The sequence below is a fragment of the Cheilinus undulatus genome, linkage group 5 (assembly GCF_018320785.1).
Source record: "Cheilinus undulatus linkage group 5, ASM1832078v1, whole genome shotgun sequence".
NCBI lineage: Eukaryota > Metazoa > Chordata > Actinopteri > Labriformes > Labridae > Cheilinus > Cheilinus undulatus.
This window is the reverse complement of record NC_054869.1, coordinates 3,228,276-3,250,542: the sequence shown is the minus strand read 5'-3', so window position 1 is coordinate 3,250,542 and position 22,267 is coordinate 3,228,276. Positions and strand designations below refer to the sequence as shown.

Genomic DNA, 22,267 nt, shown 5'->3' with positions numbered 1-22,267 from the left:
TACTTTTACTTGAGTAGACTTGTGAAGAATGTACTCTTACTACGCATCAATTTGTTTTATTTTGTCAGACTGAGAGACTTCCACAATAGGCTCTACCACCTGACTGTGTTTCACCAATCACACTTGGAAATGTGTGTTTCTTGTGCTGTAATTTGTCATTTTGTAAATATTGAATTTATTTTTCATTTTTATTTATTCTGTTTTTTTATTGAATGGATGTACTCAGATTTACCTGAAGATTATTATTTTGTATTTTTGTCTGATTAAATGCATGTCTTCACAAATTACTCAAATGTTACCCAACAATTGCTCAGTACTTGGGTAGTTTTTCCCCCATTCCCCATATTTGGATGACTACTTTTTACATCTACTTGAGTCATATTATACTGAAATAACAATACTCTTGAGTACAATTTTTGGCACCTCTACCCACTTCTGTTGATTTGTTTCTAGACTGTATATTTTATGAAATATAAATCCATGAAGACCAGGCCTACATGTCACAGCTTACTTGTGTTGATTCATCAGACAGGGTCAACATATGGTCGAAAGATGATGACCGGGTACCTGTCTGCAATCGGAGTGGTTGCTGGTGAACGCCGGGTGGGGGAGATTTTGAAAACATCTCATGGTCCCTATCACGAAATGCTCAAACATGTAAGTATCTTTTGCATGCTTTTAATGTTGTGGTATACGGAATAATGTATTTTACTCTGTAACTTTGAATTACTTTTCCCCCAAAGGGTGCACGTAACCTTAACCCTGTCCCCTACAGTGCATACATGGGACACAAAATCGACCAGAATGAAAAACTGGTCATGTTCGGAGTGACACATGTTCTCGCAATAGATGGGTACAGCAGTAAGGTTGTTGCCCACGCAACCATGCCTGTCAAGAATAACCTCACAATATATGAAGAAGTTTACAGGTTAGTCCAGTGCTTCTCAACTTTTTTGGCTTCAGAAAACCCCCCTTTCTCTGATTTCAGAATCCAGGGCAAAAATTCAGGCAGGCATAATTTTTTTGTGAAAAAGTCCATGGAAAAGTTAGTCTTCATACACACATACTTTTTTATGTTAAATGTAATATAAAGACTAACTTTTCTCACAACTTCACTTTTCTGTGAGTTTTTTGTGACTTTCTTTATGACTTTTTAGAAAAACAGTAGAATCCATATAATGAACTATTATATGTTATATGGATTCTACTGGTTTTTTTGTCTTTTTTATTTGTGATAGGCATACTGACCCATTATTTCTCAAGTGGGAGTCCATGTACCCCCATAGATTTGAAAAATGAAAATGTTCCCATCTCACCTGTTTACGTTCTTCTGTTAAAGTGAGAATAATAAACAACTCAAAATTTCCAAATAAACATTTCTGTGTATATATACATGTCTGTGACTAGACTTCAAAAGATCGATTCTCTGATTCAGATTGATTCTTTTTTTAAAAATCCAATATCGATTCATAAAATCCAAAGATTGATCTTTTGATATGTGCCTTTTTTCCTCTCCTGTCGGCTCCTCACACTACCAGTCTACTTAAGTCACTCATGCTGCCTGAAGGTTGATCAGCACTCGCGTCTAAAAACGTTTAGACTAATTCAAGGTTTAAATCTCACGCCCAGTCATCTAATTTTGGATATCTGGGTTATCTGGCGAGCAGTGGAGCTCTACAGGTGGAAGGAGCTTTAGCCGCTGCTGCTACAGACCGGGCAGACTCACACGAACAATCGTGATCGTTGGAGATGCTACGTTTAAGAGGAGCAAACCCCGACTGATTTGTGAAACCCTCGTTTATGCCGCTTGATACAATGTGTTTAATTTCACGACCCCCTATTCCTCACGCGCAAATTATGCACGGCCCCACTGTTTACAGCAGGGAAATGACGGAGCGCTCAGTCATTTAGAGAGATATGAGAAACAAACTCGCATCTCATGTAGATTTTCTATCAAGTTAGTATAATTTAACATTCACAACAACATACAATGTACATAATATGCTAGATAACATGATGCATGTTTCTTTTTATCAGCGCTGTGGGTCTTTACATTGAAGAGTAAAGGTGTGTGTTTATAGGACACACCTCACAGACAGCAGACAGATAAACATTAAAGCACCACACTGTATGCACTATATCTGAAAATGTGACTATTACTACTAGTAACAGTTTTTAGTAAAATAATAAGTTAAAAATAATTGACCAAATTTACTTATTTTTATTCTTTAACAACAAGAGTTTCAACTTTGACTTGCAATAAGTGACTTACCTCTGTAAAAATAAACATGACAGAGCCTGGCAGCTCTGCTCCACTAAAGGACCCTCCAAACCTGACTGCATTTTGGATTTAAACACTACAAAGACAGAGGCAAACTGAACAAAAAAAAGACCATATCCAGGATGTGCCACATGGAGGTAAAAAGTGATGTAAATACTACTAGTTTAGGGTCCATTTTTGATGCAAATCCTGAAATTTTTAATAATGTGCCTAGTTAGAACATTTTTTGTACTATTTCCAACTAAAGTTCTCTGAGAATTTCTTAAATGTAGAAGCAACATAGGATTTTTTACTAAAATATCTCTACATGAATTGATATTGAATCGGAATCGAATCGATTCAGGAAACCAGTGACAATACCCAGCCCTATCTGTGACCAATATAGCCACCCTTCTTTTCAATAAGTCAAAAAACACAGTGCACTAGTAGATTGCAATATTGTCTGTGGTCTATCCTACATTGCAGACTCAACATTTGATGAGTCAACATTTGATTGAGTCATGTTTCACTATTTTACAGATCAGCAGTTCTTGAATATGGGATGTGGGACCAGGTCAGGGTAGACCATGGGCGGGAATTTTACTTGTCCCTCTACATGCAGGAGATGCTGTCTAACCACAGACACAACATGTAGAGGCAACCATATCGCCAAACTCAGTCAACAAAGGTGAGGTAACGGCCTCCTTAATGTACAAAATGTGCCTTCTGATGCCTGAAATGAGACTAAGCTTCGGTGATGTTACTCAGATGTTATGTACTGGTACTGAACAACAAAATAACAAACTTCAGCAGCCGCAGTGATCCTCAATTCAAACACACAAAACCTCAAACCTTAGTTAGCCATATAAACGAACCCCCACCTAAACAATGCAATACTGGTGTATATTCACGCACCATCTAGAGAATTTTCAGCACATTACTTTGTCCCAAAACCTCTGATCCATTTGGCTCTATTTCTCTTCCAACCATTGCACGGCCGTAACCTTCGATCACTGGTGAGTTGAATATCCATAGCATATCACTTGATAGGACCCAACTTAATATCACTTATACCAAAATATCACTTTAACCAAATGCACCCTTGGGTGGGGGTGCTTGTAGGTACCCATAGGCTTCAATAATCCTGCCCCTTGGACTCCTAATCAAACCTCTTAGTACCGTCTGTAAATTTTTTACATCTGATAATAATCCTGTTTCCTCTCACCATGTTGATTTTGCAGACTAAATTGAGTGAGGATTCTCTTGAGTATTAGTTTTACATTATCTACCTTTTAGTTTTAAAAAAAAATCTGCTCTTTTCTTGTCTACAGAATCATACGGTAGAGCGAATGTGGGTAGAGATAAACAACAGGGTAAATTACCCAGTGAAGGAGGCCCTCGTGCAGCTGCAGGATCAGGAAGTCCTCAACATGGATGACAACGTGACTAGATACTGTACATCTAACCTTACTGCTGAGCTGTGCAAGATTGGCATAACAAGAGCTGTACATGCATGGAATGCACACAGAATCCCAGGTGAGTTAAATAAAAAAAAAAACATGCATCACACAATCCAGTTCTTTTTGTGAAATTTTAATTTACAGTGAATTTTAACAGTAATGGCATTTTGGTACCTATGCTTTGCTTCACAGGCAAAGGAACACCCAATTGTTTGGCAGCAGGAGGATGTCCAAAAAAACTGGGGGAGGAGTTGTTGCCACATGCCTCCCAAGCAGCAGACATGTACCAGCAGGATGTTGGCTCTTCACTGACCAGAGTCTCCTGCTTTGGAACTGACCCCTTCTCAACTGAGGAGGACAAAATATCAGCAGAACAACTTTTTGCTGAAGAGTACCCTGATATTTCAGTTTTATTAGATAATGTGGTAAATTATAACTTTGTACCTTTTCAAGATACATTGCTGTATCTGATAAACATTACGCAGCAATATGCATGAACATGTCAAACAAAGACAAGTTGGTTCTGGATATACTGTATATTTTGTTACTTTCCTTTCACAAATAAAAATCAAACACTTGCATGCTAAAATTGCTACAATAGCAATGTTAAACATTACACAATATTTGTCTTAACTGCAACATGAAATACAAAAAATGTTTGAAAATAAAACCTTTCTGTATCCTCTACAGCTGTTGAACAAGTGCAGAATTCCAACTGACTTTAGAACAAAATATTTAGCCAGAAGTAACCAAGGTAATCAAGCTTAAATCCTAGAATGTGATACAATCACACTGAAAGGGTTAATCCAATCTTAATTACACCAGCCAATAAGGAGAGAACATTGTCAAGACTGGTCAGCCTGTGTACACTGACAGAGAACCCATCTGCCCTGCATTTGAGGCACTGGTCGGATGTCAGCATCCACTGGTCAACGCAGTTTTTGCAGCCAACAAAGCTTTTGCAGCATACGGCAATCACAGGCTCTTCCATCAGCCCTGTTTGATGAAAAAAATAAAAATAAAAGGGGCAATATACACGCAATATTAGAGTTCAATATAATATCTTGCCTTTACTTAAAGGAACAGTTCATCCAAAAATGAACATTCTGTCATTATCTACTCACCCTCATGCCAGTTAAAATACAGGTGCAGCTTGTCCATATAACACACAAGGAGGTTGCAGCACTACTGGAGAGCAAGTGGGTCTAGAGTGAGTAGATGATGACAGAACCGTTCCTTTAATCTACATATTACATATGTTTAAAAGCTTGGCAAGGGACAGTTTCACTATAACATGGAAAAACAAAAATTAATGCTTGATTCACTTGAATATTCAATTAGATCCTGCTTAATAAGTAGACTTTAATATTGGTCAAACAACAAATTATGATACAGACCTTTGCATACAATACAACCAAAGGCATCCTTCATGTGTGTTATCATGGTGTTGGTCAGCACCAGCATGGCTTCTCTGGTGTTGCTGGCATGTGTTGACAGGTCCTTCATGACTGTGGTGACTTCACTCAGCCCTTGAGCAGTCAAGATCATTTCTTCTATTTTATCATGAACCCACTGAAGACTTGTGGAGTCCATATGTTTACAACGAGGGTTAAAAACAACAACAACAAAAAAACAAATTTGTTATACAATATTCACCAGTTCTGTTCAGAAAACTTTTTCTAAGACAGATGTTATTTAAAACAAAATAAAAGACAAATATTGATATGTGGTGTTTATTTTGTATTGAGTATTTTATTTTGTCGAACTTCCGGTTTCCGGAGCTGGTTGCTGGCTGCTAACTTTCCTTTGCTTCTCCTGAGGCTGTCGCCCTGCCCCCCTGGTGCTGTGGAGAGTCACACCTGCAGCGAATCTCTAATTGACGCGCACTACTTAAGGCAGCTCTCTACAGCGCCTGAGTCTTGTCTACCTTACCACATGTGCCTCCTGCTCAGATCACCACAGCCAGCTCCAGCACACTCTCACTCCCTCTTGGACTCTTGGAATCCCCCTCCCCTCTTCACTTACCTGCACAATAAACTGTTTAAAACTGCTTCCGTCTCCGCACCTGAGTCCTACCACTACACAAACATCACATGATAGGCAGTAACTAAAGTGTTTACCTCAGTTTCTTTCCCTTTGTTCCATGCTGGAACGCATGGAAGATCTGCTCTGGGACAGCAAGAAACTTTTTTGCATTCTGCTTCCAATACTTGGATCCTAGCAAGAGAGGAAGACAATCATGTAACAGATATAATGTAAATACACTTACAGCTAAACAGAACACTTTGTGGGTCAAAAAAAAATTAAGACAAAGAGCACAGTATTGAAGTAGATGAGGCATGTAGTTTATCAAACAAAGCATTTTCGTTTACTACTATGCAATTATTCATTTTTTCAATTAGTACCTCTTGTCCCTTCAGAGTCCACAATCTCATTTCCCTGGGCATCAGTCAGGGTGAGAGGGTCATCACTAAGCAGAGCATCATGTATTTTTGCAAGGATACCTGTGGTTGTGGCTTCAAACTCAAACAGTCTGAGTACAACCATACGGGCAGGCTTCAGTTTCCCCTGGCTGAGCTCAGCAATGAAAACGGGCCCAGAAATATAGTTGTAGGAGTGGTTTGCATCAAGTCAAATCAATTAATTTAATCTCAAACACACAGCCGACATTACTATTGATTCAAGTTTTAAAATTATCTTGATTACAAGGATCTTTAAGGGACTGTGAGGAGTTTCTAAGTGATCTTGTAAATGTCTCACTTCTAGATATATGCCTGATCATGATCCACAACTCAAAATGAGATTATCAGCACCAAAATATGTTATTTCTAAATGCTATTTTTCAGCTTCCTGATCTGGTCAGACAGAACCAAATGGATTTATGGCACATCAAAGTCTCTGACAACACCGCATCAGCAAGCAAAGTTTAATAGTGAGAAGAGAGATCTGTTTTTTTCTCTGCTGAAAACAATTTCTTGGATTAATTTTGTAGTAATGGTGGACACTGGAGCTGGACTGTCGGACAGAAAAAGGACAGAGGAGCAGAAAAAAAAGCTAAACAGGAGAGTGATAGAGCATGGGCTAAAGGCTAAAATAGGGGTTAAGCTGTTTGTGATAATGTTCATTCCAACCTACATGCAGCAGTTATACTGCAGTGGTCTGTTCAAACTTGAGAGTCTTTTAATAAAATAAAAAGCCAGGTTACGTTTGCACAGCTTGCTGAGGTTGTAAGCACTGGCAGTACATAGCGAGGATTTGCTAACATTACAAGTTACAGACACGTCTCTGAGCACTGGCCTGTGAGTAAATATGGCCGGCTACTAAACTACGCTACAAACTGAGTTTACAAAGTTTGCATGTTGTCACGTTTCAAACAATAGCACTACGTAACTACAATACATTACTTCGTTGCTTTCTATGCAGTAAAGAGTTGTCTTGAACAAAGAACAGTGTTAAAAAGAAGATCCGATCTCCATTCATTTTCAAAACAAACACATGCCTTGGTTCGAGTAATGTACTTACAACAGTGGGGAGCAAGTGCTCATGGGAAACGGAGTCTTTATCGTTAGCTTTATCCGCTAAAAGCATTAGCTTTTCCAGAAAGTCATCACAGTCCCTTTAAGAATTACGAAAACAAATACAGTAATGTTGATTTATTCTTATGTAGCTAGCATTGGACCAAGACGTTCATTGCACGAACGTCTTGAAAACAAAACTCCTCTTTAATATGTAACTTGTTGGTCAGTTGTAGAGTCTCTGAACTGATGGAACTGGGGGTACCTTTGGAAGGTGTTATTCATGCTTACTCGGGGTGGAGTGGGAGAAATGGCCTGAGCAGGTGACCCTAGAGCAGCAGTGGACTGTGCTGTACGGTGGAACTGGAAACGGATCTGGCCTGACAATGGAGGAGTGTGCTCCGCGACTGGTAGAGCAATATCATCCCCATGAACCTCATAGTGGCCACGAGGCCGAAGGTCCAAGCAGCTGAAATGTCCAGCCGATCCCAGGAATATCGCCACATTATCATCATCAGTTATGTACAGGCTAGGAGCATATACCTTCGAAAGAAAACATTGAGGAGCCTTAATCAGTCGGCTATTTGTGTGCTATGCATAGCATCCTTTGATCTTAACGCATTCTCCAACCAAACGAAAAATGTTTCACCTACCTGGAATATTCTGGCGATTTTATCTCCAGTCATGTCGTCCTCCTTAAGCATTAGCCTTTTGTTTCCTTTAAAAAGGATATAACTGGTTGAATCCATTGCGCACAAGGAATTGTTACCTTACCGACACCAAGTTTACGTTAGATGAGCACTGCGACCGACACCAAGTTTACGTTAGACGAGCACTGCGACCGACACCAAGTTTACGTTAGATGAGCACTGCGACCGACACCAAGTTTACGTTAGACGAGCACCGTGACCGACACCAAGTTTACATTAGACGAGCACCACGAACCTTCCTGACATGTGGACCAATCCGCACGGTTATTTATCTATTTCCGGGCCACAGACTGAAAAGTATAAAAATTGAAAATTGAAAATGGAAAAACAGATATTTAAGGCTTTTCCCCGAAAACTAAAATTTGAGTCAGAAAATGCTATTGTAATTTTAAACAGTGTCATTAAATAGCTGTCCGATTTTTGTTCCAGGAATGAAAGTAGGAAAAATGGCCCTAAATTTGTTTTTTGATTTGCCATTCAGAATTAAAAATAGAATGAACAGAAGGTACACGCACCTCACATGCTTCCGTTTCTTCGTTTCCGGACCTAAAACAACAGTGTTACTCTCTCTAATCATGATTACATGAACACAGTCACACTGTAGTGTTCCTCTCTCTAATCATGACTACATGAACACAGTCACACTGTAGTGTTCCTCTAATCATGACTACATGAACACAGTCACACTGTAGTGTTCCTCTCTCTAATCATGACTACATGAACACAATCACACTGTAGTGTTCCTCTCTCTAATCATGACTACATGAACACAATCACACTGTAGTGTTTCTCTAATCATGACTACATGAACACAATCACACTGTAGTGTTTCTCTAATCATGACTACATGAACACAATCACACTGTAGTGTTCCTCTCTCTAATCATGACTACATGAACACAGTCACACTGTAGTGTTCCTCTCTCTAATCATGACTACATGAACACAATCACACTGTAGTGTTCCTGTAATCATGACTACATGAACACAGTCACACTGTAGTGTTCCTCTCTCTAATCATGACTACATGAACACAGTCACACTGTAGTGTTCCTCTCTCTAATCATGACTACATGAACACAGTCACACTGTAGTGTTCCTCTCTCTAATCATGACTACATGAACACAATCACACTGTAGTGTTTCTCTAATCATGACTACATGAACACAATCACACTGTAGTGTTTCTCTAATCATGACTACATGAACACAATCACACTGTAGTGTTCCTCTCTCTAATCATGATTACATGAACACAATCACACTGTAGTGTTTCTGTAATCATGACTACATGAACACAATCACACTGTAGTGTTCCTCTCTCTAATCATGATTACATGAACACAATCACACTGTAGTGTTCCTCTAATCATGACTACATGAACACAATCACACTGTAGTGTACCTCTAATCATGACTACATGAACACAATCACACTGTAGTGTTTCTGTAATCATGACTACATGAACACAATCACACTGTAGTGTTTCTCTAATCATGACTACATGAACACAATCACACTGTAGTGTTTCTCTAATCATGACTACATGAACACAATCACACTGTAGTGTTCCTGTAATCATGACTACATGAACACAATCACACTGTAGTGTTTCTCTAATCATGACTACATGAACACAATCACACTGTAGTGTTTCTCTAATCATGACTACATGAACACAATCACACTGTAGTGTTCCTCTAATCATGACTACATGAACACAATCACACTGTAGTGTTCCTCTCTCTAATCATGACTACATGAACACAATCACACTGTAGTGTTCCTCTCTCTAATCATAACTACATGAACACAATCACACTGTAGTGTTCCTCTTATCATGACTACATGAACACAATCACACTGTAGTGTTCCTCTCTCTAATCATAACTACATGAACACAATCACACTGTAGTGTTCCTCTTATCATGACTACATGAACACAATCACACTGTAGTGTTCCTCTAATCATGACTACATGAACACAGTCACACTGTAGTGTTTCTCTAATCATGACTACATGAACACAATCACACTGTAGTGTTCCTCTAATCATGACTACATGAACACAATCACACTGTAGTGTTCCTCTAATCATGACTACATGAACACAGTCACACTGTAGTGTTTCTCTAATCATGACTACATGAACACAATCACACTAGTGTTCCTCTCTCTTATCATGACAACATGAACACAATCACACTGTAGTGTTCCTCTCTCTAATCATGACTACATGAACACAATCACACTGTAGTGTTCCTCTAATCATGACTACATGAACACAATCACACTGTAGTGTTCCTCTAATCATGACTACATGAACACAGTCACACTGTAGTGTTCCTCTAATCATGACTACATGAACACAGTCACACTGTAGTGTTCCTCTAATCATGACTACATGAACACAATCACACTGTAGTGTTCCTCTAATCATGACTACATGAACACAGTCACACTGTAGTGTTCCTCTTATCATGACGACATGAACACAATCACACTGTAGTGTTCCTCTAATCATGACTACATGAACACAATCACACTGTAGTGTTCCTCTAATCATGACTACATGAACACAATCACACTGTAGTGTTCCTCTAATCATGACTACATGAACACAATCACACTGTGGTGTTCCTCTCTCTAATCATGACTACATGAACACAATCACACTGTAGTGTTTCTCTAATCATGACTACATGAACACAATCACACTGTAGTGTTCCTCTAATCATGACTACATGAACACAGTCACACTGTAGTGTTCCTCTAATTATGACTACATGAACACAGTCGCACTGTAGTGTTCCTCTAATCATGACTACATGAACACAGTCGCACTGTAGTGTTCCTCTAATCATGACTACATGAACACAGTCGCACTGTAGTGTTCCTCTAATCATGACTACATGAACACAGTCGCACTGTAGTGTTCCTCTAATCATGACTACATGAACACAGTCACACTGTAGTGTTCCTCTAATCATGACTACATGAACACAGTCACACTGTAGTGTTCCTCTAATCATGACTACATGAACACAGTCGCACTGTAGTGTTCCTCTCTCTAATCATGACTACATGAACACAGTCACACTGTAGTGTTCCTCTCTCTAATCATGACTACATGAACACAGTCACACTGTAGTGTTCCTCTAATCATGACTACATGAACATAGTCACACTGTAGTGTTCCTCTAATCATGACTACATGAACACAGTCGCACTGTAGTGTTCCTCTCTCTAATCATGACTACATGAACACAGTCACACTGTAGTGTTCCTCTAATCATGACTACATGAACACAGTCACACTGTAGTGTTCCTCTAATCATGACTACATGAACACAGTCACACTGTAGTGTTCCTCTAATCATGACTACATGAACACAATCACACTGTAGTGTTCCTCTAATCATGACTACATGAACACAGTCACACTGCAGTGTTCCTCTCTCTAGTCATGAGAAGATCCTCTGCTTAGACGTCCTTGGAGATGATTTTCTGAAGACACCAAAGCTTTGCAGAATGATGAAGACTTTTTAGAACATCCAGCCATTGTCAACAGTGTTGGTTCCCAACCCGGGGCCCAGGGAGCTCTTGGGGGTGCACCAAAGATCTCAAGGGGGGGTGTGGGATCCTGTCTGCTCTGACGTTGTCCGAATTAGATGTGCATATAATTTTTTTAAAATCATGTTTAGAAACATAATGTACAACAGTGTAGGGCAAACCAAAAGCATATAAACATTTTTTAAAGAGAATCCAATACATTTTTTAACCAAAAAAGTAAAAAAAATTTGGGGGGGGGGGGGGATAAAGTTGTCCATTTACAAGAGAACAGTCTCAGATTTTCAGAATTTGAAAAGTAAGAAATTTACTAGAAAAAAGTGAACTGTCTGAGTTAAAAAGCCTAAAATTGTGACACTAAAAACTCAAAAAATTTTAAAATCATAAACTTACAATAACCCAAACCGAAAACACTGTTATGGTTTTTGTTTTTTTCTTTTTTTGACATTTCCAATCGAGTGTCTCAAAAATTCGAAGTTTTGGTACATGTATAGCCCTGACTTTCAAGTAAAAAACATGTGATTCTTGTAAATGTATGACTTTTTATACGTTTTCTTTAAAATGAAAAGATAGTATTTTATTTCCTAGAGTGGCCCAAACACACCATAGTAAAAATGGATAGTTTAGATCTTTTGTCAAAGACACATGTATGTAGGCCTATTATATTGGGATTTTTTTTATGAAAAAAAAATGTTTTTTTATTTTTTTATTTTCCAAGTGGGTCTTAGGGCAGCTTAGCTTTTCTTAGATACGAGTAGGGGGGCCTATGGAAAAAGGTTAGGAACCACTGATCTACACCACTTATCCTGTTCAGGGCACAGAAAGGCCCTGGCCCAGCGGGATTTGACCCAGGGACCTTTTTGCAAGAAAAACAACTGGGCTCTTCCCCAGCTGTCATTGGGCGAGAGGCTGGGTACACCCTGGACTGGTCACCAGTCAATTGCAGAGCTGACATATAGAGACAGACAACCAGGCATGCTCAAATTCACACCTATGGCCAATTAACCTAATGTCACTAATTAACCTAATGAGCATGTTTTTGGTGGTGGGAGGAAGCTGGACTACCCAGAGAGACCCCATGCATGCACAACTCCACACAGAAAGGCCCTGAGCAGGGACCTTCTTGTTGTGAGGCAACAGCGCTAACCTCTGCGCCACAGTGCAGCCCTTCATATTTTGTTAACATGTGAGTATTGCCTAGTGTGCTGCCAGCCCAAAGGGGCTAATGACAAAGAAACAGGATGATTTGAGATTTAAAAATTCAACCCAAAGATTTAAATCAGACACTAAAAACATCAGCTTTTGTCAGTGCTTAACATTTTAATGTGCTAGATGCAATATGAAAGCACAAAGACACATTAGTCTTTCTAACACATGAATGTAGCCTCTCTCTGAGCTCAGGAATCACTGTGGAGTCGTACTACAGACGAACGGGAGCTGAGCTTCACAGGAATCTCCATACATACATCGCCAGTTTTCTGTGAAAATGCACAAACACACGGGAGTCAGTCAGCACAGCTCAAATTTACCCTAATCCAGACTCAGTATCATGGCTGAACTCTACAAGTAAACATACTCACTGATCACTTTATTAGGTACACCTTTTCAACCACTCATCAATTCAAATATCTAATCAGCCAATCACATGGCAGTGACCAATGCATGACGGCATTTAGACCTGGACCAAATGACCCCCTTTAGAACTACCAGGTTTGAAATGATGACCCCCCCACCCCCCTTGAGAACTACCAGGAGTCTAAATGATGACCCCCTTCATAGACAGACAGACAGACAGACAGACAGACAGACAGATAGACAGATAGATAGATAGATAGATAGATAGATAGATAGATAGATCGATCTTAGTACAAAAAGTAAGGAAATTTGTGTTTGGTACATTATTTCTCTGTTGTAACAATGCTTCTTGGCAATAAATCTTACACCGTTGGAAAGCCTGCTTATTTATGGAGCCACATTTGTAAGGAACATTCATTTGTGGGATGAGCAGCAGAGCTGAGTATGTGGGTTTCGCACATGAAGAATGTGCCAAATCTTCTCTGCCAATGCCAAAAAGCTGATTCTGCTGTTGCTATTGACTCTTGTTCGGTGTTTTGTGGACTGTATGATTGAAGTTTGGAGAAACAAGATATATTGGCAATTCAACAATGTAATCATTTAACAAACAAAGATCCTCAGTAGCGTGTGGAAGAACCATACACAGCCACAACAGTCTGGCTCCTCCTCCTCATGCTGGTCACACACTGCTGTGGGATGGCATCCCATTTTTTAAACAGCATTTGTCACCAGTCAGCCAACATGGTTATGTTGGTCACTCTGGCACCAACAGCACGCCCAAGCTGATCCCACAAGTGTTCAAAGGGGTTAAGGTCAGGACTGCTGGCAGGCCATTCCATCCTCTCCGCTCCCAAATTCTGGAGGTAGTCTCTGATAAACCCCGCTCTGTGGGAGTGAGTGTTGTCAACTTTGATGATAGAGTTCAGTCCCAGACTGGGGAGATACGGGATTTCCTCTGGTTGCAGAATCTCATCTCCATATCTCTCTTCATTGAGATAGCCTCCAATGATGACAAGCCTCATTTTTCCAGTGAGGGAGATGCCTCCCCACACCATCACACTGCCTCCACCAAAAGATGTTACTCTATCGATGCAGCAATCAGCATAGTGTTCTCCGCGTCTTCTCCACACTTTGACCCTACGATCCAACTGCTGTAGAATCTGGTCTCATTGCTGAACATAACGTTCCTCCACAAGTTCAGGTTCCAGTGCACGTGTTGCCAACACCAGGACAAACAGGCCTGATGGTGAAGGGCAGTCATGGCAGGCCTCCTGGCAGCTCTATGAGACTGGAGATTGGCTGTGTGCAGTCTGTTCCAGATTGTCTGGGCAGAGAGCCGTCGGCCATATCGTCCTGCAAACCTTGACTGCAAATCTGTAGAAGACAGCCTACGGTACCTAAGTGCTGACAGGGTAAGGAAATGGTCTTTTGGGGTGTTGTCATCTTGGGACACCCACTTCACCTGTCTCTGACATCCCCTTGTTATTTGGAACTTGGCCTTCAGTTTGGAGATGGTACTAGGGCTCACTCTAAACAGTGCCTCACCTTGGTTTTGAGGAACACCAGCTGGACACCAAGTTGCTCTATTGCACAGGCCCTATCCAGATCAGTCAAAGACACCTACTGACCCCTGTAGCAGGGCCCATGTTCACAGGTGCTGCCAATCGGGTGCCTGATTGGCAGCATGGGGGGGGAACCAGAAGCTCAAAACAAGAGTCAATAGCAACAGCAGAATCAGCTTTTTGGCATTGGCAGAGAAGATTTGGCACATTCTTCATGGGCGCAACCCACATACTCAGCTCTGCTGCTCATCCCACAAATGAATGTTCCTTACAAATGTGGCTCCATTTAAAAGGGAAATAAGCAGGCTTTCCAACAGTATAAGATTTATTGCCAAGAAGCATTATTACAACAGAGAAATAATGTACCAAACACAAATTTCCTTACTTTTTGTGCTAAGTCTAGATAGATAGATAGGAATCAAAAATCAGTTCAATGTTCTTAATTTACCTTCAGGATTTTCCCGATAACAGATGTTTTGTCTTGTTTTCTTACCATCAGTTACTGAAAATCGCTGTAAGAAAAAGAAGATGGCAAAATGATTACTTTAAAATAATCAAAGCCTTCTTTTTTCAAAGAAAATGAGAGAACTTGAAGGCTCTCAATCAAGACAACAAAAGTCTGTGAGTAGAGCTGCACTGATCTCATCTCTGCTGTTTACTTCAACAGAAACTGTTCTCAGTGAGGAATTTACTCAGCAATAAACCACTGTTTTGGTTTCATGGATGAATTTCACATAATGTTTGAGAAGAGCTGTGGCCTTCTGGGTTATTGCTGCGAGGTAGACCACTTTCTACTCATCTATGAAACCAAAACACTGATTTTGGGTACAATGATAAATTGGTATCAGTCTTTATGTACACTATATGGACAAAAGTATTTGGCCAACTGACATTGGACCTATTGGCAGCAAGAAAGATGCACCCTTGAGTTAAATCTTGGACTTGTAGTGTTTTTTCACAATTAAGTCAACAACATATGTTGAAACCTATGAAAACAAAGAAGATGAATGGTCCAGGACACCTTTGAGAGAAAGAATGCGAAATTTCCATCAAGAAAAACCCTAGAAAGGTGAAAAAGAATACCTCAGTGCCAGTAAATGCCATGGAACACTGCCTGATCAACAGGAGACTACTGAATGCTACTGAGATAGCATGGGGAGCGCGTATGAACGCAGCGGCCTGGCGCTCCATCACTAGCAGCAAAACAAAGACCTATAGGTGCAGCTCAAAAAATTTGAATATCATGAAAAAGTTCATTATTTCTTGTCACTCTTCCGAAAGTGAACCCCATATATTATATAGACTTGTTACACATAGAGTGAAATATTTCAAGCCTTTATTTCTTGAAATGTTGATGATTATGGCTTACAGATAGGAAAACCCAAAATTCAGTGTCTCAAAAAATTAGAATATTACATAAGATCAATATAAAAAAGGATATTTTCAACAGAAATGCCAGGCTTCTGAAAAGTATGTTGATTTCTATGCCTTCAATACTTGGTTGGGCCTCCTTTTGCATGAATTACTGCATCAATGCGGTGTGGCATAGAGGCGATCAGCCTGTGGCACTGCTCAGGTGTAATGGAAGCCCAGGTTGCTTTGATAGCGGCCTTCAGGTCATATGCATTGTTGGGTCTGGTGTCTCTCATCTTCCTCTTGACAATACCCCGTAGATTCTCTATGGGGTTCAGATCAGGCCAGTTTGCTGGCCAATCAAGTACAGTAACACCATGGTCATTGAACCAGCTTTTGATACCTTTGGCAGTGTGGGCAGGTGCCAAGTCCTGCTGGAAAATGAAATCAGCATCTCCATAAAGCTTGTCAGCAGAAGGAATCATGAAGTGCTCTAAAATGTCCTGGTAGATAGCTGTGTTGACTGTGGACTTCAGAAAACACAGTGGGCCAACACCAGCAGATGCCATGGCAGCCCAAATCATCACTGACTGTGGAAACTTCACGCTGGATTTCAAGCAACGTTTATTCTGTGGCTTTTCGCTCTTGTAGGTCCCAGAGTCTGGAGGAGTAACTTTTTCATGATATTCTAATTTTTTGAGATGCACCTGTACACTTACACCAGAACTGACAGCTTGCCCATGGAGTTTACATCTTTCCTGATGGAGATTATCCGGAGAACAGGGTGCTCCGAGACTGAAAGGAGGATGACGCGGAGCAACACGACACGTACAGCCAGGGGGGAGGAGGCAGAGACGGCATTGTGCAAGATGGCAGGAGCAAGGCAAACAAGTCGGGCTGCAGGCTAGGCTAAGAGCAGCCCCACACAAACCTGTCGTACCAAGCTTCTTTCACGCAGGTGCCTGCTCCCTCGCCAGCAGGATGGATGACATGAGGCTGCAGATTTCCAACCACCGCTTGGACGACTGTGTTTGCTGCTACAGAGGAGACTGCCAGATGTAATTTTGTTGTGTTTTTTACAAAACAATGTCAATAATCTATCTATCTATCTATCTATTACACCCACAGGGACTCTATTGGTTCTAATACACATATTTAATATGGAGCCCCTCCACCCTGTGGGAATCGGTGCCCATTCACTCTGCAGAGCATTTATGAAGTCAGGCACTGATGTTGGACCAGAAGGCCTGGCTCACAATCTCAGTTCCAGTTCATCCCAAAGGTGCTGGATGGGGTTGAGGTCAGGGCTCTGTGTAGTCCAGTCAAGTTCTTCCACACTGGACTCATCAAACCCTGTCTCTATAGTCCATCTTTGTGCTCTGGGCCACAGTTATGCTGGAATAGATAACAGCCTGTCCCCAAACACAGTTTTAGTGTTCACATTAATGCCAGTGAAAGATCAGAACTCTGTAGTTCTGGAATCAGCGGAGGGATGGAGACTTTTACCCAAAATACGTCTCAGCAGTTGTTGACGCCGCTCTCTGATCCTATGTGGTCCTCCACTTCATGGCTGAGTTGCTGTTTTTCCTAAACTCTTCCTATATCCAAGTACACTAATATTTGACTGTGGAATATCTTGCAAGGATGAAATTTCACCAACCTTCTTATTGCAAAGGTGGCAACAATCACAGTACCACTCTTTAAGTCACTGAGCTCTTCAGAAAGACCTGTCTACGACCACAAATGTCTGTAAATAAAGACTGCATGGCTAGATGCTTGATTTCAAACACCTGTGGCAATGGGTTGTTGTTAATTTTAATTTTTTTTTTTTGCAAACATGCTTCATTATAAATCATTGGAAAAATAAATCAAACTCACCTGGGGTTTTAGATGGTGCCTCAGGACTGCTGTTGTTTCCAGAAGGTTTATTTTGTCCTCAAGTGTTGACAGCTAGACACAGGAGTATGCAGCAGTCAGTTGTTTTTCTACAGGAATAATCCAACTTTGTATGAATAATCACTCATGTCTGTGTGCTAAGTATGAGGCTGCAGCTGGCTCAGCTGGAAAGGAGGAGAAAAAGCCAACCCAGGACACAACTTCCTCAAAAACAGCTGATTCAGATTTTATGCCAAGATTGCAACAAATTAAATGGATTAACTGAAGAGTTTCTATTAGGAATCTTTAAACATAGAAAACATAAAAAACATAAAGGTGCTGCACAGCTACAGCACGGAAAATGCAAAGTGAATTTTTGTTTCTACACTTCATATAAAAAATTCAATGTTGTGCACATTGCATTCTGCAGGCTACGTTTCCTTTATGTGTCCTATTCAGAGTTTACAATAGACAGCATTCACTTCAATGTTTTTCCCTTCTCTCTGTAGATAGTTTAACATTTTTAGATCTGTGGCAAGCTGTCAGTGACTAATAAACCAGTGAAATATCTCCCCTAACTTCATGTAAGTGAATCTGCAGCTGATCAGACAGAGGAAGACAGAGGAGGTTGTGCATCCCTTTGAGAAAGGGAGACTTCTAAAATTCGATATGAACCTCTCCTGTTACCTATAGCAGTTTTAATGGAGGTGAGGCTGTGAATATTACTGTGCACTCTGTAAATTTGGGATTTATAGAGTGCAGAATAATCATATAACTTCCTTGACACGTTTAGAATCGTCAGACCCACCCACAGAAGCATCTGGGCCCCTAAAAAGCCAATTGATTGATAATATCAGTGAATGTGTTGGATCAGTAGCATTAGTGCTAGCATCCTGGCTAACTGTTTCCTCATTTTGGAGCTGAAAAGTGTGTCGAGCTATGATTGGGCTCTGATGTTGGCATGATTTGTTTCTGGTACTTCTGAAACCCTTTCACAACTTTTTTCATCCATTATTACAGAACCTTTTTCCACTTTTTGCCCATTTTTTTGCTGCTTTTTACCAATCTTGTCACCTTTCTGACATTTTTTTCAACAATTTCTGTCACTGTTTTAAACACTTTTTGCCCCTTTTTGCCCATTTCTGCAGCATCTGTTTGCAACTTTTTGTGTAATTTAGCTGCCTTTTGCCATTTTTGTCTGTATTGTCACTTTTTCTGACTTTATTCCCATTTCCGCCCATTTAATGCCAGTTTTGGAAAACTTTGTTGCCACTTTTATCCTGTTTTTCCTGTTTTGATCCATGTATGTTGCTTTTGTTGCCACATTTTGTCCCTTGTTGTGTCAATGTCTCCAATCTTCATGCATCTTTTTGCTTTAGCCACCTTTTGCCATTTTGTTGCCAATATTTTGCCACTTTTACAAAAACTTTGTCTCCACTTTTATCCTTTTTCCCATTTTGATCCATGTATGTTACTTTGTTGACCCACTTCTGCCATTATTCATTTGTTTTTGCCATTTTTTTCCACTGTTTTCTACCTTTGGTCAATTTCTTCACCCATTTCTGTCACTTTTTTACCACTTTGCCCCTTTTTTGTACATTTCTGCAAACCATTTCTTTGCTGCTAATGCCCATTTCTTATCCCTTTTCACACATATTTTTTTGCATCTTCTTGCCTTTTTTGTCTCTTTTACTCCAATGTTTATGCCCCTTTTTGACATTTTTGCAACCTTTAACCCATTTCTGCCCCTTTTCACCCATTTTAGGTCTTTTTTTCACAATTATTCAATTATTCACTGTATTTCTAAAAAAGTTTCATCTATATTATTTTCTGGCATCCTGACATTTGTGCACATCATGTCCTAGCTATGAAGTCTGGCTTTACTCTCCTAATAGTTCAATGAGTCCATCCACATTAACATCACTAATAAAAAGGTAAATCTGTTTGATTCAAAGGGTTTACATTTTGAAAAAGGCTGTATTGTACTACAGCATAAATAAATGAAATGAATTTATTGTTGCTTTAATTAGAGAGGTAATATTCAAGGTAAAAACTAAACATGGTTTTCACAGATGAACTTTAAACTGGACCAGGATTATTCTGATCTCCATGGGTCCCCAGTTTGGCTGGGCCCCAGAAAGCTCTCCCCTTTATCCCCCCTTATGAGCAGCCTAGTGAATCGTTCATTGTCTTATGCATGAAATGTCCTTCTAAAGAATACTGATAGAAGATCAGACCCTAGCAAACAGAAAGAGTTGGAAGCAGAGCAGAAGCTCTGTGCAGATGAAGAGAGCAGCTATGCACATGTGCACAAGAAGAGTTTAAATAAATAAGCTGAGTAAAATAAAGCCATGGTTTTACACATAAGGTGAAACTGACTGAAAGAGAAGCAGGATTTAAAACCTAAATGTGTCAAACTTTGATAACAGTCTCCAGCGCTTGCTCTTAGTTTTTTCAGAAAACAGAGCATAAAAAGCCTTTAAAAAAACATAATTACTACCCTACACTAGTAAGATGCTGATTCCTATGGGAGTAGAATTACCTGTGGACCTCTGTGTGCTGAAATATGCTCTGGGATTTTACTCTGCAAATTACAGACATGCTGGATTCATACAGGCTTAAAACACAGTTCACTAACAAAGACCACACTAGCCAGATATTAGTTTGAATAGTTAAATATTGAAATGATGAAATGGTAGAGAAATGGAGGGATGAGAGGATGAAGGAATGAGGTTAAGGGTCGAGGGACGAGGGGATGAGGTTAAGGGGCGAGGGATGAGGGGAGGGGCTAAGGGAAGTGGGATGAGGGGATGAAAGGGTGAATTTATGAGGAACTGAGCCGATGGCTGTAGAGATGATGTGGGATATCTTTAGCTGGTCCGATCTAGGGAAAGCTGAAGGTTTGGGACTTTCGTTAGTAGTGAAGGTTGATCTAAGACAGATGATCAAATGGCTTGAGCTGGTGATGGCGTAGCTGAAGGGAGTTTGAGAACTTGAGACCTGGACAGAGGGGGCCGATGACTTGCTGGTATCTGCAGCTGTTGGTACAACGTCCGGGAACCACAGGGGTAGAGACTCTGGGTGGGGGGACATCTCCTTGTCACTCTCAGTAAAGAGCCCCCAAAAGATCTCCATGATTAAGATTTAATGAACTCCAAAGGCAGCGGCCCTGTAGGGCAACGTAAGAATTCTGTTCAAAAATGAGAAATGTTTAAATATCTAGGTCGATGACACATTGATTTGAGCGTAGGATCAAGGAAGGTTGCACTGAACTAAGTTGAACAGGTTAGTAACTTATAAAAGGAGTTATCGGCTGGGGTGAGGTGGTCTTACTTATGAAACGGTAAATAAGTCAAGAATTCTTAACGATAGTGTCGAAATGGCGTTGAGCATGCTGATTAGTAAGCGAGAGCTCAACGAGTGCTGAAGGTTTAGACATTAGTCTAAGATAACGGTATGAGGGATGAATGGATGAAGGTTTGGAGGTTGGGTTCCTGTCTTAACAACTGAATGGTGCAATTCCTTAATGGATGAAATGAAGAATGAGAAAGAAGGAAGTTTAGGTAGAAGCACTGCTGTGGGTCACATCAATGGCTATGATGTTTGTGAAGTGATAATTGCAGGGTTAGAAGAAGGGGGAGGGAGGGAGCTGAGATGAAGAATAGATAATTGATTACGCTGCATAAAACCAGTAGAGGTGAAATGTGTTTCAGAAACCAGTAGTGATTTTTCAAGGTTTAATATGACCTGGCGCTCTGAGAGGGCTGATGAGTGCAGCGTTTCATGTCATTGTATGCGTGATGATGTCATTGGTGATGTCCTGCCCTGACGCCGCTGACATGGAAGTGTGGAGTGGGAGATTGGAGTTTGTCACAGAGCTGGTAGAGAGTTAAACTCAGCATGTGTCCAACGACGATGAAATTCTTCTGTTGGAGCCGTGTCAGTGTACTACGAGGGCACAGCTGACAGCTTAGATGTGACTGTAGCCTGAAGGTGAGTGAGAGATGGACGGAGGCGCGGGGTGTTTGATTGTTTGTTTCTGGTGTTCCAGCGTTAGCTCATGTGAAAGCAGAGTCAGAGGCATATGAATGATGAATTACATATGAATGAATTATATACATTGGGCAGCAGAAATGGGATTAGGCAGAGGCGTGGTCTTAGTTCCTGAACTTAGTTTTTTAAAACAAAAACTACATATATACTGCACCATTCTTATAACCAGAGGTCCCGAGGTAATTCTAGTCTAGATGAGGGCATAAATCTATAAAATGTCAGAAAAGCTCCAAAGAGGAAACCTTCAGAAGTCACACTCTTTAACAAGCTGTTCATGTTGCAGCAGAAAGTTCAATAACTTTAGATGAGCAGTTTCACTACCAGTAGATACTT

General features: G+C 40.4%; 1 protein-coding gene across 1 annotated transcript; it reads left to right on the top strand.

The window, feature by feature from the left end:
- The first annotated feature begins 534 nt into the window (after nucleotides 1–534).
- LOC121510371 lies at nucleotides 535–4,889 on the top strand. The gene is made up of 3 exons (XM_041788388.1): nucleotides 535–657; nucleotides 3,592–3,796; nucleotides 3,913–4,889. Exons 1-3 carry the CDS (start codon nucleotides 553–555, stop codon nucleotides 4,215–4,217), a joined length of 615 nt encoding a protein of 204 aa, XP_041644322.1. The 5' UTR covers nucleotides 535–552; the 3' UTR covers nucleotides 4,218–4,889.
- Nucleotides 4,890–22,267: the final 17,378 nt, after the last annotated feature.

Coding starts and splice junctions, on each gene's coding strand:
- LOC121510371 (XM_041788388.1), top strand. CDS start 553: ATGATGACCGGGTACCTGTCTGCAATCGGAGTGGTTGCTGGTGAACGC. Junction 658..3,591: donor ATCACGAAATGCTCAAACAT/GTAAGTATCTTT, acceptor TCTTGTCTACAG/AATCATACGGTAGAGCGAAT. Junction 3,797..3,912: donor GAATGCACACAGAATCCCAG/GTGAGTTAAATA, acceptor TTTGCTTCACAG/GCAAAGGAACACCCAATTGT.